The following is a 22299-nucleotide window of genomic DNA, read 5'->3' as shown; positions in this document are numbered from 1 at the left end:
TCCTCAAGTCAATCATGTATCCTTAAGTTGTTTGCAACTCATGTCGGCAATACTTCTTCAAGTCAATTGCATCTTCAAGTCGGTCAAGCCTTAAAGGCAGTCGTGTTGTCAAGGCAACCGCAACTCCAAGTTAGGCATACTTCTTCAAGTTGATTCTTTCATCAAATCGCTCATGCATCATCAAGATATATGCACCTTAACCTCCAAGCCAGCTTTGATTCTTCGAGTCGGTTATGTGTCCTCAAAATGGTAGAGCCACATCGACAAGACAATCACAACTCTAAGACGACATTGCCTCTTTAAGTTGGTTGCAACTTTATGTTAGTCACGCTTGCCATATTTTCAAGTTGGTCAAGCCATAAGGAAGTCACGTTAATAAGACGGGGTCTTGACTTGAAGTCAATCATGCTTCTTCAAGACGATTGCTTCCTCGAGTCAATTATAAATCCTCAAGATGATTGTGACTCTAGGTCAACCAAGGCTTTAAAAGGTGCATTTTCAAGTCGATCGCATCATGACGATTGCAACTCCAAGTTAGCCATGCTTCCCTAACATAACAATACATCATCAAGGCGACCGCAGTTTGGCTCAAAGTTGTTGTGCTTTCCTTAAGTTAGTCATATGCCCTCAATGTGGTCATATCAGTAAGACAACCACAACTGCAACTCTTGGATTATATAGAGAATATATTTATATTTTTAATGTACATTTAGAGAAAATTCATTAGTTATTTATTAGGTCTCGACTCAAACAATACTTCCATAAACTATTTCTTTTCTCTCAATAATTTTTATCTTATTATGGATTTTTTTAAAATCGAGGAGTGATAAATATTCTTATCTAAATCATAAACTCCTTTTAAATTATGATATTTATATTAAAACATGTTTATATACTTTTTATAAAATTTTAAAAATAACTAATTTTATATGCTAACAAATAAATTCTTGAGGATACCAAACAAGAAGGACAAACTCTTCTAGACATTCTTAAAGAGCATTCAAATTTTAAAGACAATAACATTCCACAGACAACAGGAGACAAGTCAACTTTATTGGCTCATCAATCAATATTTTATCATAATGTAAAACTTCTCATGTTGGATGTAGTATGTCATACAACTAAATCACTAAACAAGAAAAAACAAAGCACCATTTTTTCCTTGAGACAAGTATAAATTTCAATCGTAGCAAATCATACAACATATAATGCTACTACTATTTTGTCTCAAAATATCCCTGTTTTGTGCAGGGCAAACTAAAAGGAAGGAAAGAAGCTACAAAACTAAGCTATGGGTTCCTACTAATTAATCTTACAATACAGTAATACATTTCACCATGTCATCACAAAATATCAAGAACATAGAAAACATTGGCATGTCCAGCTCTCATCTAGCAGATATATTAAGTGGATCCAAGAATATCAGCAGCTCTCAGCTAGCACCATCTGAAATTTTAGTGATGTAAGCAGATAACCCAGAATCGTACTCTGATCTTCACATTTTTACATTCAGATTCATTTCTTTGTAAGAACCGACCTTCTCAATGGCCTTCCAACAGAGGATCTTCTTTGGCACTCCCGATTCCCGAGTTCTGAAGACCCAATTGAATTATGCTTCTCATTCTTTACTCGTTCAACAGAAATATTTGATATGGAAGAAGAATAACAATCTCCATGAGCAATAGCTTACTCGTTCATTCTTGATCGTATAAACTAAAAACTTGGCATCCTCCATCTTGACTGAGTTCTCAGTAGGCTCACATGATTCAGACTTTAAATAACCGGATCTCCTCCGCAAGGATTTTCTGCTCTAGAAAAAAATGCTCAAATTTTAAATACTAAAAAGCAGGAACCATTCCAAAGCCATATAAAACATGGATTACCTTCTTCCATCAATCTTTTCCTCTGATGGCACCTGACAAGTCACTGGAAGTATGGCATCATCAATCTTGTGCAACTCCATAGATTCATGTGATTCAGATTTCAAACTACAGGATCTTGTTCGGAAGGAACTTCTGCAAAAATAAAATAGGTATGAGTTCAATGATGCTCTCCAGAGAAAAAAAAGGGGGGGGCCTATAGCTTAATCAGAATGTGCATTACCTTCTTCCCACAACCTTTTCCTCTAGGCCCACTTGATGGGTCACTGGAGATCCGCCATCATCTCTTTTGAGCAGGTCATTCACAAATTCACATGATTCAGACTTCAAGCCACTGGATTTTGTTCGTAAGGACCTCCTTCTTCATTAATTAGAATGCATCAGAATTTACATTGTCGTTAAAGATTAACAAATTATTCAAAGCTTATCCAAAACATGAATTACCTTCTACCATCAACCTTTCCCTCTGATGCCACTTGATGAACCAAAGTGGTAGGGCCTAAAGCTGCAGAACCATACAACTGATATAAGAATGAAGAACAAATACATAGAGATTTGAAATCAGATGCAGAACCACTTATTTCACTCATAGTGGTGAGTTGAATTACCCTGTTGTTTTAACTCGTGCTTCTTATTGGGACTACAGATTTTCTTGTCATTAGCAAGTTGAGTTGCATTTGCTTCAACCTCTTAACACTTGGTGGTTCCTACCTTTTGCAATTTGTAGAAAGAAAAATAACAGTATGAGCAAAAAAAAGGCAGCCTGAATGTAAACAAAACAAGCCATTGGATACCTCTGAGCCAATTTTGTTAAGGAGATCTTTGATCAATTTTTCTTTCTCCTAAGTTAGAGTAAAGAAAAATTATATATCACTATAGAGATTAAGAGAGGAGCAAACAAATTATGAAACTAAAATAATCCCCCTTACCTCTAATTCTGAAGTCTTTAGTTTAAGGATTGATAAGATACAACCAAGCTCATGTTGTAATACATTTAGCTGCAACATGAAATAAATAAATAAATTTTATCAATCAAAATAACTTGACATGCAACTTCAATCGATTGACACAAAGTAAATCAAATTAAATCGCCTATTATAGCAAACGAAAATCACAATGAGCCAAACCATAAGACAAGAAAACATACTCTATCTTTCCCCAAGTTGAGCTCCTGCGAATCAAAAGACGAAACAGATAAAGAATAAATCTTTTTTGCGAACTGAAACAATAAAGAAAATGAACAAGGAATCGACCGCTAGCATGTGTGAGTTAGCCCGGGCCAATTGCCAGTTTTGTTGACTGGTTTTCTGCAATTCAAATTGGAGTTTTTGCAACTCAGTGCTTCTTAGTTCTATGATTTTGCTGCCAAAACAAACAACGGATCAAACCATATCAATCGATAACTGGTCCAAGAATTTCGAAGGACTATCTTTCAGTCAAGAAGTAATTTTTTTACAATTTACATACTTCTTTTCTGCAAGAAGCTTCAACAAGGCAGTATATTCCTGGAATTCATATTGATCATGTAAAGAAAAAAGCATTTTCAAACATCTTTTTTAGAAACAAACACTAAATGCAGATGAAGAATGAAAGAAGGATGAAAAAGGGAGACCAAAAAGAAAATCTCCAAAGGTACCTTCATGAGCTGGACGATGCAATCTTCGGAGATCGGGCAAGAAATCACATTCGAGTTACCTCGATCGACATCGGCACCCATCATTCCGGCCGTCCCCGAACTCACCGTGTTGGTGATGTCGGACAATCTTTTTCCTCGCAGCGGCGCTTCATGAGCTGGACGATGCAATCTTTGGAGATCGGGCAAGAAATCACATTCGAGTTACCTCGATCGACATCGGCACCCATCATTCCGGCCGTCCCCGAACTCACCGTGTTGGTAATGTCGGACAATCTTTTTCCTCGCAGCGGCGCTTCATGAGCTGGACGATGCAATCTTTGGAGATCGGGCAAGAAATCACATTCGAGTTACCTCGATCGACATCGGCACCCATCATTCCGGCCGTCCCCGAACTCACCGTGTTGGTGATGTCGGACAATCTTTTTCCTCGCAGCGGCGCTTCGGACCAAGGGCAGCACATCATGCGATTTGATTCTACTATAAGGCAAGCAAACCCAGCATCAAACGCTAAACCTAACCCTAACTCGGATACTAGGGAAGAATCCGAGGATCAAACTGTATGAATTGAGAAGAGAGAAAAATGCACCGGAGGCGTCCGCATTGGTGTGGATCAGCGAGCGAGGAAGAGGACCAGCGTCCATGGACTGACCAACGAGGACAAGGAACACGACCGCACTCCGAAGAAGAATGAAAAAGGATGAAAAAGGGAGACCAAAAAGAAAATCTCCAAAGGTACCTTCATGAGCTGGACGATGCAATCTTCGGAGATCAGGCAAGAAATCACATTCGAGTTACCTCGATCGACATCGGCACCCATCATTCCGGCCGTCCCCGAACTCACCGTGTTGGTGATGTCGGACAATCTTTTTCCTCGCAGCGGCGCTTCATGAGCTGGACGATGCAATCTTTGGAGATCGGGCAAGAAATCACATTCGAGTTACCTCGATCGACATCGGCACCCATCATTCCGGCCGTCCCCGAACTCACCGTGTTGGTAATGTCGGACAATCTTTTTCCTCGCAGCGGCGCTTCATGAGCTGGACGATGCAATCTTTGGAGATCGGGCAAGAAATCACATTCGAGTTACCTCGATCGACATCGGCACCCATCATTCCGGCCGTCCCCGAACTCACCGTGTTGGTGATGTCGGACAATCTTTTTCCTCGCAGCGGCGCTTCGGACCAAGGGCAGCACATCATGCGATTTGATTCTACTATAAGGCAAGCAAACCCAGCATCAAACGCTAAACCTAACCCTAACTCGGATACTAGGGAAGAATCCGAGGATCAAACTGTATGAATCGAGAAGAGAGAAAAATGCACCGGAGGCGTCCGCATTGGTGTGGATCAGCGAGCGAGGAAGAGGACCAGCGTCCATGGACTGACCAACGAGGACAAGGAACACGACCGCACTCCGAAGAAGCAGCTTTCTTCCTCCCTGTGCCTTGATCAAGGAAATAAGAAGGAAAAAGATTAAGATTTTGGGACAGAGAGAGCAGAAGAACACGAAGCAAGAAAGAACAAAAGAGCATAAGAAGAGCAGCCCGATCGCGATCGAACAAGGAAAGAATGCCGAGAGCGAAAAAAAAATTTGGACCATTTCTCGATTTGTGCGTGTCATCCTTGCGCAGGGGCCATGCTAATCTTCTCTGTATCGTTCCAATTTTATCGGATGTCTCCGAAGAGACAACCTCATTGCCAACTCTGCGGTATAAGAAGACGCGAACCAATCGCCTCATTACCGATATGGGATTAAAAAATAAATATTCTTACCACGTGCCCAAATCTGAACCGTCGCTTTGTCGAACGAACGGCATCTGTTTAACTGATCGACTGCATCCTCCTCGAACAATCCCCAAACGCATCGAAGCCGTCCTTTCTCATCCGCCCAGATCGTAAAGCTTGGTTGACTTGGTTGAGCAAGCTTCGATGCACAACTTTGGGCTGGGCTTCTAACACGTAATAAACATGTACAATTCTCGAACCCATGGTCAAATCATATTTTGTGGGGGTCAACACAATCGATCAACAATGCAGTCAATGTTGATTTATTTCACACAGAAGAAATCTATGTTGAATTCATGTTTGCCCACACTTTGGTGAGATGGACTTCTAACACAGCACACTCATTCGGAGACCAGTACTTGCAGGAGAGGCCCAGTAGCTACATTAGAAAAGCACTTCGTTAATCAAGAATGGATCACAGAAGATAACAGATGTCCGTGAAATGTGTGCAGTAAGATTCTCCTATTTCCTGTTTATATTATCAGTTTAATAATGTGGTGATCAATGGTTGCTGTCATGGTATTACGATGAAGCAAGAATCACTCTTAGTAATTTGCCATATGAGATTTCGCACCTGGATGGAGCCACCGGAACTGTGATGATGCTTCCAAAGGAAAACAAAAACAAAAGTCCTTTTGTCTTCCGCTGTTTGATGATGGCAAAAGCATTGTTAAAGTGGAATTGGGATCCTTTTTATTCATTTATCGCGTCAACTACGTGCAACCTAGTTAATCATTGTCGAATATAAGATATGACTCATTTTAGCATTATCCACGTAGGCGACCATACGTCCTTCACGTTGTTCGGCACCGTACAAGTCGGCGCTGAACACTACGGATCCATTTCAGAAAGTTCTGAATGGCGTCGCACGATCAAAACCCGTATGGGTCGGTCGGTGCTCGTCTACAGGAAATGCGCCATCCTACTCGGCGTTGTACAAGTCGACTCCCAAAAACCCAAACTCCCAAGCATGGCGGTGGGAAGATAAGCAAAAAAAACTCAAAAATCCCACCCAAAAGATCCAAGATTTGGTCAAAAACTAAAATTCCCGCCAAAGCCAAAGTCAAAGTCAACTTTCACTCCGTCTCCCAAAAAGCCGAAAATCAAAAATTTCTCGCTCGAAGGCATCTTGTAGGGGTCGGTACCTTCCCCTCGCTCATCCAAGCCAATGCCCGAGCAGTGTTGCTCATCCAGTCATTTGTAGTCCTTCGTCGCTCGGCTCGATCATTATCAGAGTAGCTACTTGGCCAAACAGGGGCCCGAGTTGTGTTGCTCGGCCAAGCCAGTGCCTGAGTAGTGTTGCTCGACCAGTCATGTGCAGTCCATCGTCGCTTGGCTCGATCATTATCATAGTAGTTGCTCAGCCAAACAGGGGTCCGAGTAGTGCTGCTCGGCCAAGCCAATGCACGAGCAGTTTTGCTCAGCTAGTCATGTTCAATCCATCGTCGCTTGGCTCCATCATTATCATAGTATTGCTCGGCCAAACAAGAGCCCGAGTAGTGCTGCTTGGCCAAGCCAATGCTCGAGCCACATTGCTCGGCCATGCCATTCCCTAGTGCCTAAGTAGTGTTGCTCGGCTAGTAATGTATAGTTCATCGTCGCTTGGCTCGATCATTATCAGAGCAATTGTTATGCCAAACATGGGCCCGAGTAGTGCTGCTCGGCCAAGCCGATGCCCGAGCCACATTGCTCGGTCAAGCCATTCCCCAATGCTCGAGTAGCGTTGCTCGACTAAGCCAATGGTCGTGTAGTGTTGCTTAACCAGTCATGTGTAGTCCATCGTCGCTTGGCTCGATCATTATCATAGTAGTTGCTTGGCTAAACAAAGGCCTGAATAGTGTTGCTCGGCTAAGCCAATGCCCGAACCACATTGCTCAGCCAGGCCAGTCCCTAGTACCCGAGTAGTGTTGCTCAACCAAGCCAGTGCCTGAGCCACATTGCTCGGTCAGGCTAGTCCCTAACGCTTGAGTAGTGTTGCTCAGCCAAGCTAGTGCCCGAGCCACATTGCTCGGTCAGGCTAGTCCCCAACGCTTGAGTAGTGTTGCTCAGCCAAGCTAGTGCCCGAGCCACATTGCTCGGCCAGGCCAGTCCCCAATGCCCGAGTAGTGCTACTCGACCAAGCCGATGCCCGAGCCACATTGCTCGGTCAAGTCATTATCAGAGCAGTTGCTATGCCAAACATGGTCCCGAGTAGTGCTGCTCGGCCAAGCCGATGCCCGAGCCACATTGCTCGGTCAAGTCATTCCCCAATGCCCGAGTAGTGTTGCCCGACTAAGCCAATGGTCGTGTAGTGTTGCTTAACCAGACATGTGTAGTCCATCGTCGCTTGGCTCGATCATTATCAGAGTAGCTGCTTGGCTAAAAAAGGCCCGAATAGTGTTGCTCGACCGTGCCCGAGCCACATTGCTCAGCCAGGCTAGTCCCCAGTACCCGAGTAGTGTTGCTCAACCAAGCCAGTGCCCGAGCCATATTGTTCAGCCAGGCCAGTCCCTAGTACCCGAGTAGTGTTGCTCAACCAAGCCAGTACCCGAGCCACATTGCTCGATCAGGCTAGTCCCCAACGCTTGAGTAGTGTTGCTCAGCCAAGCTAGTGCCCGAGCCACATTGCTCGGCCAGGCCAGTCCGCAATGCCCGAGTAGTGCTACTCGACCAAGCCAGTGCTCGAGCCACATTGCTCAGCTAGACCAGTCCTAGGTGCCCGAGTAGTGTTGCTTGCCAAGCCAGTGCCCGACCAGTGTTGCTCGGCTAGTCATCTGCAATCCATCGTCGCTTGGTTCAATTATCATAGCAACTACTCGACCAAGCCGGTGCTCGAGCCACATTGCTCGGCCAGGCCAGTTCCTAGTGCTCGAGTAGCGTTGCTCGATCAGTCATACCACAAAACTCAGAGCAATGAGATATAAAAGTCAACCCTCTGACCAATGAGAGAGGACTTCATACATTCAAGAGACGGCGAGGGGCGAATTGGTGGAGCAAGAACAAAGAGGATGAGAAAAGGACGTTCAAGCCCTGGGCGGCCACCAGAACGGCCACCGCCGCCAAGAGAGCGGAGCACGAGGCGGAGTTCTACGGCATGCAGGTACCAGCCGTGCCCATGCTGCCGTCCACCCCATATATGCACCCCCATCACTCGTACATGCAGGCGGCCAGAGCGCAGTACGTGCCGCCCTTGCACCCGACGCCGTACCGCCCCTTGCCGAGGCCTTCCGCCGGCTACCAACCTCATCTTCATCATCATCAGCATCATCCCTACAGCTTCCACAACTACGGCGACGCGACCATGAGGATGGATCCGAGGTACACCTCAAGGCAGTCTTTCCTGGCTTCTCCCTACGGTGATCATCTGTCGAGAGAGGACGAGCAGTGGAGGATCGCGCAGTGGCAGAGGAGCTACCACCCTAGATACGTGTTAGAAGCCCAGCCCAAAGCTGTGCATCGAAGTTTGCTCAACCAAGTCAACCAAGCTTTATGATCTGGGCGGATGTGAAAGGACGGCTTGGATGCGTTTGGGGATTGTTCGAGTAGGATGCAGTCGATCACTCGAACAAATGCCGTTCGTACGACAAAACGACGGTTCAGATTTGGGCACGCGGTAAGAGCATAGTCCCACATCGCTAGTGACGGGATCGCTGCATCTATTCTGATATTGCAGAGGAGGAAAAGGGGTTGTCTTTTCAAATATCTGATAAAATTGAAATGATATAAAAAGATTAGCGTGATCGGATGATAGATTCTTTCGTTCTTCGATCGTGATCGGGTTGTTGTTCTTTTGTTCTTTATTGCTTCGTGAACAAGTGAAAACCCTAGATTTAACTATGAAGTCATATACTTTTTGTTCTTCGTTGATCCCTATTTGAGGTAAATCTTAGATTGAACTATGACCATTTGGTTCTTTGTGGATCTCTAAATAAGGATATTCATAGGTGTGAACTCTAAATTAAACTATGGAAATTCTCTTCCTATTGTTCTATTGATTCTTATTTGAGCTTCTCCATGGGCATGCATCCTTGATTGATCTGTGAAAACCCTGACATGTTTTGTTTTGCCTTCTTTTTATGATCGTTTCATGAATTAAAACCCTCTCCGGTATAAACCTGTATGTATCTTATGAATACTTGATGATAAAACTTACCTTTCGATAAACGAGGATCTCTACTCCCTCGTATTGGTACATTTGTACTACATCATCGTCTTTGGAGATCATATAGGTCCACTCTAGACGACATGGCATATAGAATGTCGTGGTGCTTTGGAAAGGTGGAGCCTATATTTTCCAAGTCTACATAGTCCAATCTCCAATATGACAATAAAATCTTACCATATCCACTTGTGACACTAGCAAAGGTTAATCATCGCTTTTCTAACATAGTCCTACTCCGCTTCAAGACAGTACGAGTCTTATCGGGATGAGAGTTTCCTTCTCTTACCCTACAATATAAATCGTACATAAAAGAGACATCATTCCCCTTGATGGAAATAATTATGTACACTTCCTCTTTTTTCCTTCTATCATCGAGTATCTCATTCTTATTCTTGAACAAATTATACTTGGAGAAGATACTCGTACTAATTAAATCAAATGCAACTTTCAGATGCATTCTCCTCCTCTCAATACGCATCATTGACGATAGAAGGAAAAGAGAGAAAGTGTGCATAATTATTTCCATCAAGGGGAATGATGTCTCTTTTATGCCACTTCATTGTTAGCGATGCGATTCGTGCACCTATTTTTATATTGTAGAGGAAGGAAGTGATTTTTTTCTTAAGAGACATTTGATAAAATTGAAATGATATAGAGAATATTATCATTGCTCTTGGATTTTTTTTTATCATGATCGGGTTTCTGTTCTTCTGCTATTTTGTTCTTTATTACTTCGTATTTAGGCGATTTTTGCTCTCGGGATTCTTTCGATCATGATCCAACTATTGTTCTTCTGCTTTTTTTTTTTATTGCTTTATGTTTTGATGACTTCGCAAGTGAAAACCCTAGATTTAACTATGAAATATATTTTTGTTCTTCGTTAATCCCTATTCGGGGTAAACCGTAGATTGAACTATGACCCTTTGGTTCTTTGTGGATCCCTAAATAAGGATCTTCCTAGGTGTGAATCATAAATTAAACTATGGAAACCCTCTCCTATATTGTTTTGCTCTTTTGTTCTTCATTGATTCTTATTTGAGCTTCTCCATGGGCGTGTGTCCTTGATTGATGTGCGAAAACCGAAAACCCTGACATATTTTATTTTGCCTCCTTTTCATGGTCGTTTTATGAATAAAAATCCTCTCCGGTATAAACCTATACGTATCTTGTGAATACTTAATGATAAAACTTTCCTTGCTCGTTGAGTAGGGTTATTAATCTGAATAGAAACCAACCGTTGCACTACTACTGGAGCAAATTAAGGTGGGTATTCTGGTGGATCATGCATCTCTAATCGACTTCTTGTTGTTTCTTTTTGTTATTTCTTGTTTTATCTTTATTATCATGCTACCAATCTACCATGCTGCTGTCACCAATAGGAAACTACATAATATCTGATTTGTTATATTAGAAACCATATGATACATAAAATCTTTGAACAGACCAACCAATTGATGAAACTGAGGAAAAACTCCTTTATGTATCACCACAATAGATGTCTTTCCTGATTTATCTTTTAATACGAAGTTCAATGTAGCGTAAAATGTGAGAAGCTAGTCATTTTACTGATCTAAACAATTGCCTTAAATTTCCGTAGTACATATTCTTGCATATTTATCTTTTGTCTAGAAATTATACAACAAGGATATGTTGTAAATGTGTGGACAGTGTAGATTCTCTCTTGCAAAAAATTATCTGGTGGATATTTGTGTCAGTCGCAATTCTATAATGATTTGCAGGTGGTCATTGTTTTTCATGATACCTGTGTGTCCTTTGAATAAACTACTATAGTTATTGAATGTGTACCAAATCTAACATAAATCAAAATTAATTTTCTAGGGCATCGTTTTTTATTTATAGGTCTTATTGCATAGAATATGTCAATTGTGCTAAGTGATACGGCCTATTTTGGGCTCAAGACACGTCACAATCGACGGCACATGCGAGGTCAGAATCCATACTAAGGTGATGCTCGGCACGTCTCATCTCGGGAATCCCGAGACGGCATCGCCCCCAAGACATGCTAAGTCAGAATCCGTACCAAGGCACTGTTTGACACGTCCACCACGCCAACCCGTGTACGACCGACCCTCGTACAGTAATATGAAAGACCTATGGCTGGCATCTGTCCAGAGGGAGAGACAAAATCAATTGAACACTCCACTGACTTGCTCGTTGGAGGGGTCAAAATCAGAAATCACCCGACGAAGGCCATTTTCGTAGGAAAGTGGCTGCCCATGACCCGCGAGCATCTCAACCCGGGAATCGCAATTCGGTGTATGAGGACAAGCTGTTAACCACATCGAAGACGGAGAGATGTGGCTCTGCATAAATGGCGCCCGAATCGGCAGACCAAGGAACGCTGAACAACACCCCATCGCGAGGGCCCGATTGACCTCGGCATCCAGCTCAACCGACAGAAGACTCCCGACATCAACCCGTGGACTAGGCCATGCTGACTCACCAGCCACGGCACATTTGTTCACCAATATTTTGGCGCTAGAAGGAGAGCCATGTCGTAGGAGCATCTTGCAGGAGCTCTCCCTGAGGGAGAACCATCGACTGGTCTCCCCTCCGTCGGGCCCGGAGATCAATCCCTCCCTGCCCTCAAAGATGGGGGGATCCCGACCTTGACGCCAGATCGCTACGGGTGCATGTTCAATGACCCGGGATTATCGACCCCTGGACTTACCATAGGACCCTCGACCGTGTCACCCGAGGCGTTCCTCAGCCTGACCAAGCAAGTACAAGCAATGGCAGGAATGATGCAGACGCTCGTTCCACTCATTCCCTAGATCGTGTGACTAACAGCTCCCCCCGACTGACCCGACCCAGCAAAGGCCGAGTAGGGAGCAGGTCGGGACGGGAGAAGCCCGAGAGCAAACGATGGACCCGAGAGGTCCGCTCAAGCAAAGCATACCCGCACCCTACCGAATCACACCGCCCTACTCCGAGCCTGACACCATATCGTCTGACTCGACAGACGACTCGTTCAGGGTCCAACTGTCCTGAGTCAACCAACGCCTGGATGAGTTCCAATGTGAGTTCCAGAAATCGAGGAGCGAGTCCAACGAAGGCAGCTCGGGCGGGTCCCCTTTTACTCAGGAAATACAGGGCAAGCATGTACCCCTCAACTTCAGGCTACTAGTATTAGAGACATACGACAGGGCTCCGATCCCACGGAGCATGTCTCCGCGTTTCGGGCTCAGATGGCCCTCTATGGCACCCCCGATGCATTGATGTGTCGAGCATTCCTAACCACCCTCAGGGGACCGTCACGAGCATGGTTCAACCGGATGCGTCAGTCTTCGATCTCATCCTTCGACCAACTCGCTAGGGAGTTCGAGCAGAACCTCCTCACCAGCATGTGACCTAGGCCTTCCATGGCCACCCTACTCGCGTTATCTCCGCATGAAGATGAGTCGCTCTCTCAGTTTGTGGCACGTTTCGCTATAGAAATCCGGGGATTCTCGGATGCTCACCCCTCTTTAATCATGCATGCATTTCTGATGGGCTTGAAGCCTTCAAGGTTCTTCTGGTTGCTGATCGAGAAGCTGCTTGTAACCATCCCCAAGATGCTCCAGTGCGCCAGTTAGTACATCGTCGTCAAAGCTCTGGTGGCGGGAAAGCGCATGGACAACAAGAGGCCAAGGGTGGAACAATCCCGGGGAACGACTTCAGCAACCTCGGTGAAACCCCGCTAGAGGCCCGACTGACAAGAGCTACTGCTCCCGAGGCCCCCGCCTCTCCCTCTGAACATGTTCCATCGGGACTATGGCCATGGCACGGAAGATTGTCGTGACCTCCAGAACCAAATCGAGGACTTGATCCAAAAAGGTCACCTCGGGCGCTATCTCAAGGAACCCCGAGAAGCAACTCCATGTCCTAGGGGACCCATCGAAAGATGCCTCGTCATCCAAAATCTCCCCCTGAAAGACCACTCGCGACAAGAGGTCCACAGGTCCGCCGGCCCAATTCATTGCCCAACCCACTCCAGATCGGTTCCCGACTTGTGGCTCGCCGGCCCAGCTCTCGCCTGAGCCACTCCAGATCAATTCCCGACTTGCGGCTCGCCGGCCCATCTCTCGCCCGAATCACTCCAAATCGGTTCCCGACCGACGAGTAGTTCCCGACCTGTGACTCACCGGCCCAGCTCTTGCCCAAGTCACTCCAGATCGGTTCCCAACCTACGACTCTTTGGCCCATCTCTTGCTCGAGTCGCTCCAGATCGGTTCCAACCTGCAACTCGTCGGCCCAGCTCTCGCCCGAGTCGCTCTAGATCGCTCCCGACTTGTGACCCGTCGGCACTGAAACCTGAGCCCGAGTATAGTCACTCAGCTCTCGGAATCCAACTCTTGCCCGAATCACTCCAGTTCACTCCCGACTTGTGACCCGCCAGCACCGAAACCCGAGCCCGAGTATGATCACTCGACTCTAGGTCTGGCTCCTGCCCGGGTCGCTCTAGTTTGCTCTTGACTTGTGACCTGCCGGCACCAATGCCTGAGCCCAAGTATAGTCACTCAGCTCCCAAAATCCAGCTCCTGCTCGGGTCGCTCTAGTTCACTCCCGACTTGCAACCCGCCGGCACCTAAATCCAATGCCCGAGCCATGCATCTCAGCCAAATCCAACACCTGAGTCGCATCTTGGCCAAATCCATGCCCGAGTCGCATCTTGGTCCAATCCCATGCCCGAGCCGCATCTTGGCCAAATCCAACGCTCGAGCCACGCCTCTCGACCAATTCGACGCCAGAGCCACGCATCTCGGACAATCTGATGCCCGACGCACGCATCGCGGCCAATCCGACGCCTGACACATGCATCGCGGTGAATCCAATGCCCGAGCCACATGTCTCGGCTAGTCCAATGCCCGAGCCACGCATCTCGACCAAATCCAATGCCCAAGTCGCACCTCAGCCAAATCCATGCTCGAGTCGCATCTCGGCCCAATCCCACATCCGAGTCGCATCTTGGCCAAATCCAATGCCCGAGCCACACCTGCCGGCCAATCCGACGCCTGATGCATGCATCGTGGCCACTCCGACGCCCAATACACGCATCACGGCCAATCCAACGCCCGAGGCATGCATCATAACCAATCCGACACCCGAGCCATGCATCTCAACCAATCTGATACCCGACGCACGCATCGCGGCCAATCTGATGCCCGACGCACGCATCGCGGCCAATTCGATGCCCGAGCCATGCGTCTCGGCCAGTCCAATGCCCGAGCTATGCCTCTCGATCAATCTAATGCTTGAGCCATGCCTTGCAGCCAGTCTAGTGCTCGAGTCGCATCTCGGCCAATCCGACGCTCAAGCCACGCATCTCGACCAATCCGATGCTCAAGCCACGCCTCGCCGGCCTAGTCCATTGCCCAAGTCGCCCCACGTCAATCTTTGACTCGCGAGTCATCAAATCTCTAACCGAATCGCTCCAACTCGATCCTCGATTCGTGACTTGCTGATCCACTACTAAGTCGTCCTAACACGACCCGTGATTTGTGACTCATTGGCCCCGACTCCGAGCCATGCCAAACCGGTTATCTGACTTATGACACATCGGTCTCACCTTGTCATGCCCTAACTGTCTGATCAACAAAGTCAATCCTTCCAGAGGCAGGGGGCGCTGCCCCTCCAAACTGCCCCACAACGAGCCAATCCAGTTTCCCCTTGCAAGCAATCCATGCAATCGCATCACTCTGACCCAGGCCTGCCTCTCGGCCCTTTAAGGACCCCACGACATGCCTTGGAGGGGGGGAGAAGTGATACGACCTATTTTAGGCCCAAGACATATCACATCCGATGCCACATGCTAGGTCTGAATCCGTACTAAAGCATTGCTCGGCATGTCTCGTCTCGGGAATCCCAGGACGACGTCGCCCCCAAGACACTCCAAGTCAGAATCCGTACCAAGGCACTGTTTGGCACGTCCACCATGCCAACCCACGTACGACCTACCCCTGGCCAGCATCTATCCAAAGGGAGAGGCAAAATCAATTGAACACTTTACTGACTTGCTCGTCGGAGGGGCCAAAGTCGGGAATCACTCGACGAAGGCCATTTTTGCAGGAAAGCGGTCGCCCACGACCCACGAGCATCTCAACCCGAGAATTGCCATCCGATGTACGAGGATGAGCTGCCAACAACCCCGGAGACAGAGAGACGTGGCTCCACATAAACGGCGCCCGGATCGACAGACCGAGGAACGCTGATCAACACCCCATCGCGAGAGCCCGGTTGACCTCGACATCCAGTTCAGCTGACAGAAGACTCCCGACATCGACCCGTGGACCCATGGATCAGGCCCTCCTTCTAGTGCCAAAAATATTAGTAAACAAATGTGTCGTGGCTAGTGAGTCATCACGGCCTGGTCCACGGGTCGATGTCAGGAGTCTTCTGTCGGTTGAGTTGGATGCCGAGGTCGATCGGGCTCTCGTGACGGGGTGTTGACCAACGTTCCTCAGTCTGCCGATCCAGGCGCCGTTTATGCAGAGCCACGTCTCTCCGTCTCCGGGGATGGTTGGCAGCTCATCCTCATACACCGGATGGCAATTCCCGGGTTGAGACGCTCGCGGGTCGTGGGCGGCCACTTTCCTGCAAAAATGCCTTCGTCGGGTGATTCCCGACTTTGGCCCATTCGACGAGCAAGTTAGTGGAGTGTTCAATTGATTTTGCCTCTCCCTTTAGACAGATGCTGGCCAAAGGTCTTTATATTACTATACGAGGGTCGGTGGTACGCGGGTTGGCGTGGTGGATGTGCCAAACAGTGCCTTGTTGCGGATTCTGACTTGGTGTGTCTTGGGGGTGGCGCTGTCTCGAGATTCCCAAGACGAGACGTGTCGAGCAATACTTAGTACGGATTCTGACCTGGCGTGTGGTGTCGATTGTGACGTGTCTTAGGTCCAAAATAGGCCGTATCACTAAGCATCGTTACCTCTACAAATGGATCGGTCAAATATTAGAGTTTTTCTTTTGTAGGAGATTAGCCTCTTTTCACATGAAAGGACCATTTGATTTGCCTACTCTTTAAAGAAAAATAATGATAGGTCATGCAAACTGATTATTTACTGGGGCTTAAGCTTCAGTGCCTTTGATTACCCCTTTCTGCTAATGTGGTGGCTCCTTTAATATGAACAGTATTATCCTGCTATATTCTGACATCTGCATGAAGCTTTCACAACAAATCTGATGATGTTAAAATGGTTGTCTTCCATAAATTTGCTTGAATCCATTTTGAAAGCTACCAGCAATCTTGTGTGGTTGCTACCAAGTTTTCTACCTTCATGCTATACTGAATGCTTTAGTACATCAGACTAAAAACTAATTACCTATTGTGCTTGCCCAAGATCCAGTATCAGCTAAGTAATTACCTTTGTAGTAACACCTGAATTTTCACCAATTTAATATTCTTATTCTTAGATTTCCAAGGACCTAAAAGCCTTGAAGTCTTTTTCCCCATATATTATGACATTTAGTCACTCTTATGTCAAAATTTTGTGAATTACACATGAAAGATCTACATGCATTAGTAGAGTGGCAAGACTGCTTTAAGCTATTATATAACTTGGCAACTTGGAAACTGATGCTCTGAAATCATCCATGTTGTTGGACAAGAAAGAAATTTGTGGAATAGGAATTAAATGTAGTCTTCAGACTCTTTGACTAACCTTATCATATCCCTTTACTGTTGATATTTATGGTGCAGCACAAGAATTTGTGATGCTTCCATTATAGCAAGAAGTGCAGACATGTATGGTTTTTCAGTTGGGTAATGATGTTTTTACTTTCCAAGAATGTGAAAGAGAACTCAAATATGCTTTTTATTTTATGAAGCTTATTTATTATGTCCAGCAAGGAGATTAATGACATCAGGTTCTTGTGATTGATGGGTTAATCATTTAATGTGTATGCAATTTGCAATTTGCAATTTGCAATCTGATCTGATCTAATCCATCTATATTGATCTGTTCTATGCGAGGTCAAGCCTGACCCAAATCGAGTCCATTAAGCCCAATAAGAATGTGGTTGAAGCCCATCAAGAAACTATTCAAAATTTGAATAGCTTGGTGGTGTCAGATTCGTCGGTCGTTATCCTTCCTGAGAGCCGTTGTAGCCCGTGCCTCCGCCGTCCGAGACTTACTCCCTCCGCCTCCTTCTCGTCAAAATCTTGATATTTTTCTCGTTATTTTCCTTCTTATTTCCTTGATCAAGGCAGAGGGAGGAAGAAAGCTGCTTCTTGGGAGTGCGGTCGTGTTCCTTGTCCTCGTTGGTCTGTCCATGGACGCTGGTCCTCTTCCTCGCTCGCTAACGCACACCAATGCGGACGCATCCGGTGCATTTTTCTCTCTTCTCGATTTATAGAGTTTGATCCTCGGATTCTTCCCTAGTATCTGGGTTAGGGTTAGGTTTAGCGTTTAATGCTGGGTTTGCTTGCCTTATAGGAGAATCAAATCGCATGATGAAAGCGCATGATGTGCTGCCCTTGGTCGGAAGCGCCGCTGCGAGGAAAAGACTGTCCGACATCACCAACACGGTGAGTTCGGGGAGGGCCGGAATGATGGGTGCCGATGTCGATCAAGGTAACTCGAATGTGATTTCTTGCCCGAGCTCCAAAGATTGCATCGTCCAGCTCATGAAGGTACCTTTGGAGATTTTCTTTTTGGGCTCCCTTTTTCATGTTTCTTTCCTTCTTCATCTGCATTTAGTGTTTGTGTCTAAAAAAGATTTTTGAAAATGCTCTTTTCTTTACATGATCAATATGAATTCCAGGAAAATACTGCCTTGTTGAAGCTTCTTGCAGAAAAGAAGTATGTAAATTGTAAAAGACAAAATTACTTCTTGACTGAGAGATAGTCCGTCGAAATTCATGGACCAGCGATCGATTGATATGGTTTGATCCGTTGTTTGTTTTGGCAGCAAAATCATAGAACTGAGTAGCACTGAGTCGCAAAAACTCCAATTTGAATTGCAGAAAACCAGTCAACAAAACTGGCAATTGGCCCGGGCTAACTCACACATGCTAGCGGTTGATTCCTTGTCCATTTTCTTTATTGTTTCAGTTCACAAAAAAAGATTTATTCTTTATCTGTTACGTCATTTGATTCGCAGGAGCTCAACTTAGGGAAAGATAGAGTATGTTTTCTTGCCTTATGGTTTGGCTCATTGTGATTTTCGTTTGCTATAATAGGCGATTTAATTTGATTTACTTTGTGTCAATCGATTGAAGTTGCATGTCAAGTTATTTTGATTGATAATATTTATTTGTTTATTTCATGTTGCAGCTAAAAGTATTACAACATGAGCTTGGTTGTACCTTATCAATCCTTAAACTAAAGACTTCAGAATTAGAGGTAAGGGGGATTATTATAGTTTCATAATTTGTTTTCTCCTTTCATAATCTCTATGGTGATATATATTTTTTCTTTACTCTAACTTAGGAGAAAGAAAAATTGATCAAAGAACTCCTTAACAAAATTGGCTCAGAGGTATCCAATGGCTTGTTTTGTTCACATTCAGGCTGCCCTTTTTTTGCTCATACTGTTATTTTTCTTTCTACAAATTGTGAAAGGTAGGAAGCACCAGGTGTGAGGAGGTTGAAGCAAATGCAACTCAACTTGCTAATGACAAGAAAATCTGCAATCCCAATAAGAAGCGCAAGTTAAAACAGCAGCGTAATTCAACTCACCACTATAAGTGAAATAAGTGGTTCTGCATCTGATTTCAAATCTCTATGTATTTGTTCTTCATTCTTATATCAGTTGTATGGTTCTGCAGCTTTAGGCCCTACCGCTTTGGTTCATCAAGTGGCATCAGAAGGAAAGGTTGATGGTAGAAGGTAATTCATGTTTTGGATAAGCTTTGAATAATTTGTTAACCTTTAACGACAATGTAAATTTTGATGCATTCTAATGAAGAAGGAGGTCCTTACGAACAAAATCCAGTGGCTTGAAGTCTGAATCATGTGAATTTGTGAATGACTTGCTCAAAAGAGATGATGGCAGATCTCCAATGACCCATCGAGTGGGCCTAGAGGAAAAGGTTGTGGGAAGAAGGTAATGCAAATTCTGATTAAGCTATAGGCCCCACTTTTTTTTTTCTCTGGAGAGCAGCATTGAAACTCATACCTATTTTATTTTTGCAGAAGTTCCTTCCGAACAAGATCCTGTAGTTTGAAATCTGAATCACATGAATCTATGGAGTTGCACAAGATTGATGATGCCATACTTCCAGTGAACTTTCAGGTGCCATCAGAGGAAAAGATTGATGGAAGAAGGTAATCCATGTTTTATATGGCTTTGGAATGGTTCCTGCTTTTTAGTATTTAAAATTTGAGCATTTTTTTCTAAAACAGAAAATCCTTGCGGAGGAGATCCGGTTATTTAAAGTCTGAATCATGTGAGCCTACGGAGAACTCGGTCAAGATGGAGGATGCCAAATTTTTAGTTTATACGATCAAGAATGAAAATTTGCATGAGGAAACTATTGCTCATGGAGATTGTTTTACTTCTTCCATATCAAATATTTCTGTTGAACGAGTAAAGAACGAGAAGCAGAATTTAATTGGGTCTTCAGAACTCGGGAATCAGGAGGGCCAAAGAAGATCCTCTGTTGGAAGGCCATTGCGGAAAGCGGCTGAGAAGGTCGGTTCTTACAAGGAAATGAATCTGAATGTAAAAATGCGAAGATCAAAGTAAGATTCTGGGTTCTCTGCTTACATCACTAAAATTTCAGATGGTGCTAGCTGAGAGCTGCTCACATTCTTGGACCCACTTAATATATCTGCTAGATGAGAGCCTTGACATGCCAATGTTTTCTGTGTTCTTGATATTTTGTGATGACATGGTGAAATGTATTACTGTATTGTAAGATTAATTAGTAGGAACCCATAGCTTAGTTTTGCAGCTTCTTATTAGTTTGCACTGCACAAAACAGAGATATTTTGAGATAAAATAGTAGTAGCATTATATGTTGTATGATTTGCTACAGTTGAAATTTATACTTGTCTCAGGGAAAAAATGGTGCTTTGTTTTTTCTTGTTTAGTGATTCAGTTGTACGACATACTACATCCAACTTGAGAAGTTTTACAGTATGATAAAATATTGTTAGTGTAAAAAATGACTAATGAGCCAATAAAGTTGACTTGTCCCCTGTTGTCTCTGGAATGTTATTGCCTCTAAAATTTGAATGCTCCTTGAGAATGTCTAGAAGAGTTTGTCCTTCTTGTTTGGTATCCTCAAGAATTTATTTGTTAGCACATAAAATTAGTTATTTTTAAAATTTTATAAAAAAATATAAACATGTTTTAATATAAATTGTATAAATTAAAAAGATTTTATTATTTAGATAAGAATATTTATCACTCCTCAATTTTAAAAAAATCCATAATAAGATAAAAATTATTGAGAGAAAAGAAAAAGCATGCAATTACAACAAGCATAGTTTATGGAAGTATTGTTTGAGTCCAGACCTAATAAATGACTAATGAATTTTCTCTAAATGTATATTAAAAATATAAATATATTCTCTCATGAATGATATAAAGCAAGAGTTGCAGTTGTGGTTGTCCTACTGATATGACCACATTGAGGGCACATGACTAACTTAAGGAAAGCACAACAACTTTGTGCCAAACTACGGTCGCCTTGATGATGTATGGTTAACTTAGGGAAGCATGGCTAACTTGGAGCAGCAATCGTCGTGATGCGATCCACTTGAAAATGCACCTTTTAAAGCCTTGGTTGACCTAGAGTCACAATCATTTTGAGGATTTATAATTGACTCGAGGAAGCAATCGTCTTGAAGAAGCATGATTGACTTCAAGTCAAGACTCCGTCTTATTGACGTGACTTCCTTATGGCTTGACCAACTTGAAAATATGGCAAGTGTGACCAACATAAAGTTGCAACCAACTTAAAGAGGCAATGTCGTCTTAGAGTTGTGATTGTCTTGTCGATGTGGCTCTTCCATTTTGAGGAAACATAACCGACTCGAAGAATCAAAGCTGGCTTGGAGGTTAAGGTGCATATATCTTGATGATGCATGAGCGATTTGATGAAAGAATCAACTTGAAGAAGTATGCCTAACTTGGAGTTGCGGTTGCTTTGACAGCACGACTGCCTTTAAGGCTCGACCGACTTGAAGATGCAATTGACTTGAAGAAGCATTGTCGACATGAGTTGCAAACAACTTAAGGATACATGATTGACTTGAGGAAACAATTGACTCAAAGAAGCATTATTGACTTCAAGTCATGGCTATTTTTATGATGTGATACTTGGTCGCATGACTGACTTAAGAGGCACAGTCGACTTAAGAGGAAAAACCAACTTTAAACTAGGTTAGAAGCCTTGTTCAAGGACAGTCATTGTTTAGAGTAGCTCTCAGTTGGGACTTGTAAGGATCTTCTATGAAGCATGACTTCTTATATTCCCCTCACTTTCTAAATCTTATCTAGCAATGGCAATCTTATGCACCTGTTTAAACTAGTACCAGTTATATCTCACTCACCTATGACTTCTTATGAAGTTAAGGATATGAATTCAAAGGACCTTGAGGCTGCTACACATCTTGTATTTTAGTATGGCACACATCAACGGAGCTAAAGAATAACAGGGTTGAGGCAGTATTTTTCTTCATGTGTGAAGAAGAAGAGAATAATGGAAGAGTAGAGAAGAAGAAAAAGATCTAATTCTGATACAGACTGAGATAGAAGGCCACTTCATTTTTTATATTCTTTGGATGATGCTATGTTTTACTCAGATTTCATCTCCTCTTTCCAATTCTCCCACTCTGAAGTGTAATCTGATCTGAGACATCTGTATCTGCCTATGCCAACCTCCCATAAGTTTCTGCAACCT

The 22299-nt window shown here is 44.3% G+C and overlaps 2 protein-coding genes and 1 non-coding gene across 13 annotated transcripts; 1 reads left to right on the top strand and 2 right to left on the bottom strand.

The window, feature by feature from the left end:
* Nucleotides 1-1136: 1136 nt before the first annotated feature.
* Nucleotides 1137-5199, bottom strand: LOC135646722 (shugoshin-1-like). 10 transcript variants are annotated; one of them, XR_010499545.1, is made up of 13 exons: nt 4839-5199; nt 4103-4726; nt 3517-3990; nt 3348-3385; nt 3028-3242; nt 2810-2878; nt 2675-2722; nt 2489-2591; nt 2325-2385; nt 2104-2241; nt 1884-2015; nt 1538-1810; nt 1137-1446 (listed from the first exon to the last, which is right to left on the bottom strand). XR_010499545.1 is itself a non-coding variant. In XM_065165658.1 (13 exons), the coding sequence occupies exons 3-9, from the start codon at nt 3598-3600 to the stop codon at nt 2571-2573; spliced, it is 393 nt and encodes a 130-aa protein (XP_065021730.1). In that variant the 5' UTR covers nt 3601-3990; nt 4103-4726; nt 4839-5199; the 3' UTR covers nt 1137-1810; nt 1884-2015; nt 2104-2241; nt 2325-2385; nt 2489-2570. The 10 variants fall into 10 exon arrangements, 3 of the variants coding, with proteins under 3 accessions (XP_065021730.1, XP_065021728.1, XP_065021731.1); XR_010499533.1 differs by having other exon boundaries at nt 1137-1592; nt 1691-1810; XR_010499539.1 differs by having other exon boundaries at nt 1137-1592; nt 1691-1805.
* Nucleotides 5101-5203, bottom strand: LOC135672706 (U6 spliceosomal RNA). The gene has a single exon (XR_010513064.1). It is a non-coding gene; the product is annotated as a U6 spliceosomal RNA (small nuclear RNA).
* Nucleotides 5204-17550: 12347 nt separating this feature from the next.
* Nucleotides 17551-20398, top strand: LOC103981251 (shugoshin-1-like). 2 transcript variants are annotated; one of them, XM_009397908.3, is made up of 12 exons: nt 17551-17773; nt 17883-18079; nt 18211-18248; nt 18358-18466; nt 18550-18573; nt 18723-18791; nt 18879-18926; nt 19010-19112; nt 19216-19276; nt 19356-19493; nt 19583-19714; nt 19793-20398. In XM_009397908.3, the coding sequence occupies exons 1-12, from the start codon at nt 17719-17721 to the stop codon at nt 20133-20135; spliced, it is 1317 nt and encodes a 438-aa protein (XP_009396183.2). In that variant the 5' UTR covers nt 17551-17718; the 3' UTR covers nt 20136-20398. The 2 variants fall into 2 exon arrangements, with proteins under 2 accessions (XP_009396183.2, XP_065036965.1); XM_065180893.1 differs by lacking the exons at nt 18211-18248; nt 18358-18466; nt 18550-18573 and having other exon boundaries at nt 17579-17773.
* The last annotated feature ends 1901 nt before the right edge of the window (nt 20399-22299 follow it).

The sequence above is a fragment of the Musa acuminata genome, chromosome BXJ1-4, assembly GCF_036884655.1.
Source record: "Musa acuminata AAA Group cultivar baxijiao chromosome BXJ1-4, Cavendish_Baxijiao_AAA, whole genome shotgun sequence".
Lineage (NCBI taxonomy): Eukaryota > Viridiplantae > Streptophyta > Magnoliopsida > Zingiberales > Musaceae > Musa > Musa acuminata.
This window is presented reverse-complemented; position numbering and strand designations above follow the sequence as displayed.

Coding starts and splice junctions, on each gene's coding strand:
- LOC135646722 (XM_065165656.1), bottom strand. CDS start 3,600: ATGATGGGTGCCGATGTCGATCGAGGTAACTCGAATGTGATTTCTTGC. Junction 2,879..3,027: donor TCAACTTGGGGAAAGATAGA/GTATGTTTTCTT, acceptor TTCATGTTGCAG/CTAAATGTATTACAACATGA. Junction 2,588..2,674: donor TTAACAAAATTGGCTCAGAG/GTATCCAATGGC, acceptor TGCAAAAGGTAG/GAACCACCAAGTGTTAAGAG.
- LOC103981251 (XM_009397908.3), top strand. CDS start 17,719: ATGGACGCTGGTCCTCTTCCTCGCTCGCTAACGCACACCAATGCGGAC. Junction 18,467..18,549: donor CTAACTCACACATGCTAGCG/GTTGATTCCTTG, acceptor TTTGATTCGCAG/GAGCTCAACTTAGGGAAAGA. Junction 18,927..19,009: donor TTAACAAAATTGGCTCAGAG/GTATCCAATGGC, acceptor AAATTGTGAAAG/GTAGGAAGCACCAGGTGTGA.